Below are 10,584 nucleotides of genomic sequence, written 5' to 3' on the forward strand. Positions count from 1 at the left end.
TGACATGAACAGTGAACCTTCTCCTTGGTTTTTGTTGCTGTTCTCTGTTAGTTTTATAACTTTATGATACTCCGTGTCTAAGTGCTGGGGATTTCCACTTTTGCTTAGTTAAAATAGGGATTTCCTTCAGCCAGCATCTTTTTAAGTGTAAATGGCTGTTATACAAACTTTTTAAAAATCTCATCAAATCTTTTTTTTTTAAAGATTTATTTATTATATATAAGTACACTGTAGCTGTCTTCAGACACACCAGAAGAGGGCACCAGATCTCATTACAGATGGTTGTGAGCCACCATGTGGTTGCTGGGATTTGGACTCAGGACCTCTGGAAGAACAGACAGTGCTCTTAACCACTGAGCCATCTCTCCAGCCCTCATCAAATCTTTTAAGTTCACTTTTTGTTTTGTAAAAGAAATAAAAAACAATTTGATTTGTACTAAGTGCCTTAAAATATGTGAGTTACCTATGAGATGAATTGTACTTGAAATGTCTCTCATTCTATACAGCAGTGACCAAAACCAATCCATCACCCTGTGAGCCATTCCCATTGATAAGAAATCAGCCACACAAAGGGTGTCAGAGTCAAGCATCTTAGACATTTGATAGTCTATGCCATACATATTTCTGGATCCTAAAAATGTATAAAAATCAAAACCTAATCACATATGAGCATGTTTCATTGTTTACTGTTTTATGCATTCCACTCTGTCTTTGTCACTAAGTTCTTTGGGTCATCATTCAGGACACAGAAAGGAGGTCTCCAAAGTCAGAGGCCTGCAATCCATAGCAACCCCAGCTATCCCTGGCTACTCAGTGACACCCCGTTTGAGGCTACATAGTAATAGTGAAAGACAGCAAGCAGAGCACAGGCAGGTGGAAGGACCTGCCAAGAGTGGTCCAGAGCAGAGGGTAGAGCCATAGCATTGCCGTGATAGGACAGTCCCTAGTTCAGGTCCTCACCAAGGACCTGATCGCGCTCTGTATTCTTTTTGTTCAGAGATTCCTAAGATACTGTTGTTCATCCTCTTGTACTGGAAAACATTTAGACAATTATCTTTAATACTATATTTACAATGAAAGGTACTTTGGAATAAAAAGTAAGTCAATAAAAATGTTTTCAAAAGTATTCATCTAGTTGGGGCCTGAGATCCATTTGCCTGCTAAGTATTTTCAGAAATTGATAGAACTTCACACACCTAGTAGAGTCAGCTTTGGTGCCTCTGGGCCCTTGTCAGTTGGTGCCACCACATCGTAGAGTCCCTGTGCGGTGTCAGCATGCCTACAGCCCTTTCCCACCACACAGACCAGCCACACTCAGGTGACAGGCGCACACTGGAAGCCCCCAGTTAGGAAGTACTCGTAGGGTTTGGTGTCTAGATGACCCATACAGTATATTGTAATTTCTTCTCATGAGTTTGCTTAAACTATGTAGTTGAATAATAGTAAATCAAATTGACTTGAAACAAAATCAAATAAGCTAGTATTGCTCTAATTAAGTAGGAAACCTTTTCATTTTAAAATAATGTTTTAAATGTTTCATAAGAAAAGTTGTTTAGGGTTGGGGATTTAGCTCAGTGGTAGAGCGCTTGCCTAGCAAGCACAAGGCCCTGGGTTCGGTCCCCAGCTCCGAAAAAAAAAAGAAAAAAAAAAAAGAAAGAAAAGTTGTTTAACGTGTAATTTGAAGATTTATAAAAGAAATATTAAATAGACTTTTAATATCACATCTAAGCAATTTTCTAATAGATTCACAGTCTCCGTCACTAGAAACAACAGGAAAAACATGCCGAAAACTGCAGAACAGACTGGAAAGTTTGCAAACCCTGGTAGAAGACTTACAGCTGAAGAACCAAGGTACAGTATGCAGAGGTCCCCACGGCTGGGAGGTAGCTCAGGGACAGAGCACTTGTCTAGCTAACAAAGCCCTGGGTTCAGTCCCAGCAGCGGGGAAACTCACAGATAGACACATACATGCACATACAAGACGTTTGCAGACTGACTGTAAACATGTTACTATACCCGCCAGCCGGCATCCATCAGCGACTCCCACATGTGCAGTCAGCCCCTGGCCTCCTGATGCTCTTCTTGCCTTCATGCAGCCTTCACACCGCATGGGAGTGTGGGTTCTATCATCATTCTCAAAGAAAATGAGGACACAGTAAGTCCCATGTCACGCAGTGAACCGTAGAGCTGAGGCTTGACGCTTGCTATTTCTGACGCGGAGGCCTACATCCTTTAACATACTGAGGTCACAGGACATTGCTGTTAAAGAAAGTCTCAAGTGAGTTGTGTTAGCCCAGCTCTCTCTGAGCAGTAAGAAAACATTTTGCACTGCCAGTATTATTGTGAGGGTTTTTTTAAAAGAACATAGATTGTTTTGGGGTCCCTCTTACATCCACACTTTCTGAGTTCATCCTGCTTATGCCACCCCAGAGGCATCTGTTTGTTTGGGAGACATGCGGCATCTGTCTCATAGGATGGTGCCTTGGGCCAGAGGCAATGCCTGGCAAGAAGGCACTTGACATTCTGAACAAATGTCTTCGGAGGTTTTTGGCAGAATTTATCAAAACTGAAACTACAGGGCTGCAGGTGGAACTTGATGTTGAGATGTCCCTGCGCGCATAAGACTGTGAGTTTAGTCCCCAGCACGAGCAGAAGCCAAAACCATACAGGTATCTCCACTTGTGTGCGTGCGCACAGGAGCACAGAGAAGCTCCCCAAACTACTGACAGTCATGGATTTTGGCCCCAGAGATGGAAGGACAGAAGGCTTTCTTCTGTTACCTCCCTGAGGTGCTTGATTTATGCCCTGTTATCTGGCCCTGCTTCCTGGAGGCTGTTACCTTAGTTATGGGAGTGCACTGAATGCACCTCAGGTCAGAGTGGGTCTGTTCTGCAGGCTGACAGCTCATCCTTGAAGGTGAGTGAAGGGGTTCAAAACCTGAGTTGACTTTATAATCTAACTTCCTTTTATTGATATTTCAGCAATGTCTTCAATGATCAGAAATCAAGAGAAGAGAATTCAGAAAGTGAAAGACCAGGAAAAGATGTTACTGAAATGATGAGTTGCTTGCCTGCTGTCTACAAAGAGCTGACATACGATTGATCGTGGTGTTCTTTATAATTAGTGCCCTGCAAACTTTTTTCTTTTTATGTGAAATTTAATAAAAGATACCCTGTCCTGTACACTATTTTGAAATAAACTTCTTGAATGCTCTCACAGTAAAACTTAGAACACTTTCAGTTAGATTTGAGAGTATTCATATATTATATTAATTTATGCTAATTCTAGCATGGTGGTATAATTGTTTTAAATTATTTTACTGGTTCTGAGGTAGTAGAGTCATTTTTTTCCTGCTTTAACAAATTCTGAGTTTCAGGAGCCAGGGGAACATGTTCAGATGGTGTAAAGGGGTGCAGAGCCAAGAACAGAAGGACAAACTCCAGCATGCTGGACAAACACCAGCCTTTTTTGGTGACCTTGAACTCAGTGTTTGTTCTGTCAATATCAGTAATCAACAAAACTTTGGTGCCCCCAATCAAAACTTAGAAATCTCTTTCTTGCATAAACTAAAGAAAGAAAATACTTTGTTACTCTTTAACAAATGAGTAGGTAACTTCTACATTGAATTAATACAGTCTACCTTGATTAAATTTTAATAAACTGGGAGTATTTGTATGCAAACCAAATCTACTGAGGCAAGGACAGATAGGTAAGAGTTCCACTTGTGCCAAATATTAGAGACAATGTGGCAGGGTTAATGTTCCCAAAATGTGTTCTCCCACTTCCAAGTACACCGTTGTCATGGAGACACACTGCTTAGCTGGAGGCCAAGTTGCAGCCCCATGTCCATCCCTCACCTCTACAGACGGTCACCTAGCCAGTTCCCACAGGCGGAATGAACAGAGCTGTGGGCTACCTTCAGGTCTGAGTGTGAATACTGAATCTGTGGAGTTTTCTCAAGTTATTTTCCTCCCACAGACTGGATGCCATGGATGGGGAGGGCCCTCAAGGTGGCACCACAGGCAGAAGGGGGTCTGAAGGACTCTACAAGGAAGGAAGATGCTGCCCAGAAGACCTGATACCGCTGACTGACAAAGCAGCCAGCAGGGGCTCTGAGGAGGGTGTACGTGCTCTCTCAGGGGAGCCCTGTGCTGCTCTCAACAAAGTTATCAAACAACCATTGAAACAGATTTGCATTTAATTATAAATGACAGAAGTGTATATACATAGCATGGCTTCTTTGTTTGTTTCAAAACAATTTTAATTGAACTCAGGACCTCTGGAAGAGCAGCCAGTGCCCTTAACCACCACTGAACCATCTCTCCAGCCCCATCATTTTTTAAGTCAATGGGCTTTAATGAAAGGTTAACTTAAATTTCATCAGGCAACTATAAATAGAATTCTAGAGACTCTTATTTAAATTGTTTTACTTCATAGGGATGCTTGAACTTTGTGAATTAATGGCCAGTGTCTTGTGTGGATCTCATTGCGAGATCCATAAGCAGAACGCATGGGTTTCGGCTCAAAACTGCTGAGAGCCCAAAGCCTCCAAACAGATGTCCTGATGCTGCGTTCAGTGAATCTGGACTAACGAGCTTTGTTTGCTCGTTTAAGGTGGAGAATCAGCTGTGAAAGGTTATCCTTAGCTATCTAGGGAGTGCCAGGCCAGTCTGGGCTCCCCTGTTTGAAAACAGCAAAGCTTGCCTGTAGCTCAGTTGGGGAGCGCTTGCATAGAACTGGATAAGGCGGCACATGCCCGTAATTCCAGGATTGAAAAGTGTAGGCAGGTGGACCAGTTTCAGGGCATCCTTGGCTAAGCCTATGTTGCAAGAAACTCCACCTCAAAAACCCCCTTCTAAGCAAAGTTTTTAAAAATATTTAAGACTTTCTCCAAAAATTAAAAAAAAAATTTAAAACTTTCTCCAGGGGAAGGAAAAGACTCCCCATATGGCATCTGCTATAACTTTTGAGGCTTGCTTTTCTCTATATGTAAAATAGTTATTTTATATCTAGGTTATAGTGCTAAAATTGAGACAAATAACTGAGACATTGAATAAAGATAGTAAAACTTGGGATTTATTTATTCAGTCATAACTTAAAGCTTAACTATTTCTTCTCCGAGCACAGACAATCTTCTGTACCATGGTCCTATATAGGTATTTAGTCAGGAGAGTGAAGAGTTAACAGATGGAAAAGGTCTCTGGGGCAGTCCATTTGCTGAGACCTCGAGTGGGGCAGGGCAGTGGGCAAAGACCGTCTGACCGGGGCACTGTGGGTAAGGGAGGGGTGCCTCAGACTTGGCCCTGCTACTCTCGCTCCTAAAGAACTATACCCTTCAAGCCTCAGCATCTCACACCCCAATCCCTCAGGCTCTGCTTCTTGGATGCCCAACTCTCAACAGGGCTGCCAACCACTAAGACAGACACAGCTGCTATGTCCCACCTCTCCTCAGCAGTTAAAAAGAGACTAACGGGGAGCCTCGGAGTTTCACTTACTGGTCACAGTTCCCTATGATGCCATCATCAGTGTAAACAGTGTTGCTTTAGCTGTGTATGATGAGGTTTGTAATCTTCCTAGTCTAAGAGCTCCTAAGGGCTGCCTTTTACCCTTGCAGTTGGTTAGTTTCTCCTTGCCCATATGTAGTCCACACCTCAGGCATAGCCAAAGCAACTACCCAGGATGCTCGATCCCTCAAGTCATGATGTGTCAGCACAAGCCAGTCGATACAACAAGGGACAACTGCCAGCCTACAGGAAGCATTATCTGCATGCATACATCTTCCTACATTTTGGACAAAAGCCACACTAGCAAATCTGAAGGAACCGTGATGGCTACAATTAGAATAACACCGCCTTTAAACTACGCTGTGCTCTACAGCCTTAGCCTCTTCCGAGTTCTGCTGCAGCCTCTTGGATGCTCTGAAAGCCGAGTCAGTGAATCCCCCACCACCCATGAACCACTTTATCCTCATGGCCAGTCTGTAGGCGTCTATTGCTGCATTCTTCCCAGCGAGTAACTTCCTTATTCTCTACCAACACAAACTTCCACTCTACCACTGTGTCCGCAGGCAGGAAGACGGAATGAGACCAGAGCCCATCCTTGCAGTAGTGGAGTGGGATGTATGTGTTCCATCCCCCGAGACTCTCGTGGTCTCCAGTTACTGCAATGAACTGCACGTCAGTGCTTGTGCTGTAGTGCACCTTGAACTGGATGCTGACCTGCCGAGGTTTCACAGACACCACCTTCCCATCTACCTCCCAGCCCCCTCCCACAAGACTGTTTCTGCTCTCGTCCATTCCCTGATTTAGACTTAACCTAGAAGCCTCAAGACTGCCACCCAAACCAACACTCCCCCAAGACGAGTGCCTAGACACCACTTCCCAGTCCTCGTGGCCTGCCGACTGTGCAAGGCTGGCTGCTTCAGCTCTGTCCATGAGCGGGCTGCTGGAGGGCAGCTTCTCAGCCACACTGCCCGCTACTTTAACAGCTGTTTCGTGTCCTTTGGGGAGTCTCCATTCGCCTACACGAGATTCTGGGCTTTGATTTCTTGACGTTTCAGAGTTAGCTCTGGAGTGTGTATCTGGGACCTTTCCCACAGGAACATATTCTCTGGCATTGCCAACATTCTGCAGTCTCTGTGCTTCCGTCAGGTTACCAAGATCTTTGCTCTCAGAAATCAAATGTCCATTGCTCTCTCGAAGATGCTCTAAGAAAGGAGAGTGCAGTAACATTAGGTGGTTCCAAAGGAAACTTCAGGAAACTGGTTGCTGTTGTCTTTCTAGGTGCAGTTCAAGGCCCTGTTTGTACCTATTTGCACATTCCCATTCCTGCTCTAAGAGCACACGTGTAGAGCCAACGATCAAAATCAAACTCAGGAGTCCCAGTGAACACCATGAGAGAGAATGAAATGGCAAGTTGCAAAGTCTCCCACAGTCCAGACCATGCTGGCAGGTATCCAGAGTTAAACCACTTGGCTCTGTCATTTAAAAAAAAAAAATGCTGTCCAAGGGTTAGGGCAGGAACTTAGCACAAGGCCCAGCCAAACATGCCGATGGCTTCTGTGGAACAAGGGATTACATGGCTCCCTTGCACCAGAGAGGACATCTGAACTCCCTCAAAGTGAATGTAAGACGTGGGGGCCAGCTCCAGCTAACAGGAGGGCATAGCAACAGAGCAGTCTGTGAGGAATACTGAGCAGAATTGGGGGGGAAGGGGTGTTAAGGGAAAAAGAAAGTCTTCATTCAACAAGCACGAGATTTTTCTCCCCTTTATAAGTACACACAGTTATGACAACTGTTCTTAAAAGCATACATCCAAGTCCTCTAAAAACCTGCTTCCTTCCTGGCTACCTCTCCTACAAGCCCAAACACCCTAAAACCATAAATCAGCAAGGGGTTGGGAGAACTCTTGCTACATTTTTGCCTCTTTTTAAGGGTGAGCTTTGAAGTGAGGTGTCAACAACTATTACTCTGAATTCCCAATTTTCTGAAGAAAACAGATGAGCAGTAGGAAAGGTTTTTCACGGAGTAGCTACAAATGACCACTAAAAATAAGTTCTGCCAGGCAGCTGGCAAAGGGCACAGGAGCTAAGGGTTTATGCCAGTGCGCACTGATTGCCTGCTGCAGGATCTCCAAAATGACGGTTTAAACTTAGGTGACAATTCTCATGAGTTGGATTCCCTCGTAGGCCACCACCCTGGGCTGTTTTAAGTGTTCACGCGGCCAGCGCACAGCCTTACTAGCTACAGTGGCCTTCGTGACCCAAGTCTAAGAAGGACTGTCCAGATGTAGACGTGAGTGCTCAACGCTCATGAGCCCCAGATCTAAAGAGGGGTGTGGTATGTCAGGACTGGAACTCAGAGGGTGTCCCTCCCTGCTCTATCAGAAACTGAAATTGTTGTGAGATGCCCCTCAAGCCAGCCTCGTGTGCACTGCGCCAAGCGCGGCCAGGCGGAGGACCGTGCTCGCTGAGGCCGCAGGAGTTGGGCGCGGCCTCCGGAGGACCCGCCTGGCTACTCCAGGACAGGACAGCCCCGGAACGCGATGAGGACTGAAGAGGGTTCAGTTCGGGGTCGGGGAAGCTGGTCCACCAGAACCCACCCGCACAGCTCCAGGTGCCTTTCATTTCCCCTTCCCCGGGGAACGTGAAAACAACTGGCTCGAGAGGAGGAAGAGTACCTGCTTTGGAGACCAGCTCCCGATCGGAAGGTTCAGGGCTCAGGCCGCCACTGCCACCACCACCCGGACCGCCTCCCGGGGCCGCAGCCTCCCCTGGAGGTGCGTCTTTCAGCGGCTCCGCACCCCCGTCTTTCCCCGGGGCCCCAGAGTCACCCCGCAACAGCCACAGGATGAGCGCTCCGGCCAGACCCCCGCCGACCAGCAGGGCTGACCAGACGGCGCCCATGGCTGAGAGGCTGCGGGAGAATAAGAGTCCCGGTGCACGGCTCAACTCACCCCGCACGGCCACACCCACCCCGCCCGCCCCAGCCTTTTACGGTTCGGTGGCGGCCAGCCCAGCCCTCCGCGGCCGCCGCGAACTTTCCCGGCCCCGCCTCCCGACCCGCTCGACCCGCCTCCGGCCTCCTCAACCCGCGATCGCCTACTCTCATCGGTGCTCCTGGTCTCACTCCACTCTATCCCATGCCAGAAGAGCCCGGTTGCGCACAGCGCCGAGCGAGGCCGGGGGTGTGGGGGTGCCCGGAGCTCCGAGGCTGGTGAAGGCTCGGTGCCCAGGGCTCTTGCTGGAGCGTTAGCAGAATCAGGGGTGGAGAGGGTGAGGGTCGTGAGGAGGGCGCAGAGGCTTCCAGACTAGAAGTCTTTAGGCTGTCTCAAACTCTTCTTGCGTCTCAAGTTGTGAGTTACAGCCTGCATCAACAAGCCTTTTCCTCCTATCTCTTTCTGTGGAGCTCGCTGCAGCACAATGCACGCCCACCCCGCTGAATTGGATATTCCCCGGGGATGGAATCCCTTCAAGTAAATATTAACAAAGCAGCGACCCTTTATCACAGCGTCATATATTCAAAGTGGTTTTGTGATAAATTTAAATCGATCCTCACACAGCAGAAGCCCTGTGAGAGAAGAATTAGATCACACTGCTGTGCACCGATGTGCACACCTACTTCAGGGTAATGAGCCAGGACTTTTTACTTCAGACCTGGAGTCGTTCCCTTAAACACATAACGCACATTCTGTTGCTGAGGCCACAGCTGGAAAGTATATGCCTCGCAATTATTGCTAACATGGCTCCCTCTGGGAGGATCGATCTCTCAACAGTGCTCCTTGCTGGATCCCTGAGATCATAAAAGATCACACAGCATCTCTTGACAGGGACTGCCCGGTGGGTTGCTCTTCTCTTGGCATAGGCTGCAGTTCCTAAGGGAGTAGTAGGTAGATAGGTAGGAAATAGAGCAACACAGTGACTCCTGCTTTATTATTAACTTGCTTAATATTCAAATGGATACTGCTTTACCTGTACAAAGAGCATCACTCAGCCCTCGTCAGAGAAGCCGCACCAAGACCCACTTGGAGTACTCAGTCCTAAACGGGATGAATCCCTTTATTGAATCCCTCCCCTCAAGGCTTAAGGATCTAAGTGAAGAGGAGGTGGACGGTGGAAGGAGGAAGCCAGGGGTGGTGGGTGACTCCAAGGAGACAGTGCCTTGCAGGCACAACAGGACTCCATGCACTCGTGCACGTACAGAGATTTAAACAGCTTGAACAACACCTGCATAAGCCAGAACCAGACTGAATCCAAGCACTGAGCAGGGGTGGGGGTGGGGTGGGGTGTGTGTGTGAGCGCCAAGTCCCACTTCTAACCAAGAAGCTGCTTGCAACAACTGATACCTGATGGAGGGGAAAATCAGTTTTCTCCAATGGAGTCTCACTGGGTATATCAGCCACATGCCAGGAGTCAACACACACAGGCTCCATGTTTTGTTTGTTTGTTTGTTTTGTGTGTGTGTGTACTTTTTGTTTTGTTTGATTTATTTTTTTGGTCTTATTAATTTTCTTTCTTTGTTGATATTCGGTTTTTTGTTTTGTTTTGTTTTGTTTTTGTTTTCTTTCTTGAGAAAGGGAAGGTGGAGAACATGAAGTCAGGTGGGTAAGAAGACAAGAAGGCTCTGGGATGAACTGAGAGGAAAGAATATGATCAAAATATGCTTAAAATTAATTTAAAAATGTAAATAATTTAAGACCCAAGCCAAGAAGATAGGTAGATAGTCAGAAAGATATAGACGAAGGAGAGGTGGAAGAGGAGAAACACACAGATAATCCAGAGAAGCAGAAGTAGAGGAGAAAGGCCGAGCTGCCGGATGATACGTCCAATTCAACTCACCCAGGCTAACCTGAGTCACAAGGCTTGCAGGCTGCCCGTTTTCAGACTAGATAGAGGCTAGCAGATCCAACGGCAGCCATGTCAGGCCTTCACGGAAGACTCTCCAATGACCCTACATCTTATAGCGAAAACCTGTCCCCATGACCTCTCGGGCTTCAACCTCGCTGGCCCTTTCCAGCCACAGTGGCTTCCTCAAGTTACATAGATTCCCAAGTGCCTTGCGAGCATGACTTACATAGAACTTGGTG

General features: G+C 46.8%; 2 protein-coding genes across 20 annotated transcripts in view; one reads left to right on the forward strand and one right to left on the reverse strand.

Annotated features, from left to right (window-relative positions):
* The window catches only part of Ccdc158 (coiled-coil domain containing 158), a 57,433-nt gene extending 54,251 nt beyond the window's left edge, over window positions 1–3,182 (forward strand). For 7 of the 19 annotated variants that reach the window (XM_087582430.1, XM_087582431.1, XM_087582424.1 and 4 more), the window contains 2 exons: window positions 1,744–1,851; window positions 2,982–3,182. In XM_087582430.1, the coding sequence (XP_087438556.1) occupies window positions 1,744–1,851; window positions 2,982–3,058 (185 nt within the window). In that variant the 3' untranslated portion in view covers window positions 3,059–3,182. The remainder of the gene's footprint in view (window positions 1–1,743; window positions 1,852–2,981) is intronic. The other 12 variants (XM_087582420.1, XM_087582429.1, XM_087582419.1 and 9 more) reach the window with 2 other exon arrangements.
* A 1,872-nt stretch (window positions 3,183–5,054) lies between these two features.
* Stbd1 (starch binding domain 1) lies at window positions 5,055–8,460 on the reverse strand. Its single transcript, NM_001013988.1, has 2 exons — window positions 8,179–8,460; window positions 5,055–6,706 (listed from the first exon to the last, which is right to left on the reverse strand). The coding sequence occupies exons 1-2, from the start codon at window positions 8,402–8,404 to the stop codon at window positions 5,931–5,933; spliced, it is 1,002 nt and encodes a 333-aa protein (NP_001014010.1). The 5' UTR covers window positions 8,405–8,460; the 3' UTR covers window positions 5,055–5,930.
* Between the last annotated feature and the right edge of the window lie 2,124 nt (window positions 8,461–10,584).

This window comes from Rattus norvegicus, chromosome 14 (genome assembly GCF_021556685.1).
Source record: "Rattus norvegicus strain SHRSP/BbbUtx chromosome 14, alternate assembly SHRSP_T2T, whole genome shotgun sequence".
Taxonomy (NCBI): Eukaryota; Metazoa; Chordata; class Mammalia; order Rodentia; family Muridae; genus Rattus; species Rattus norvegicus.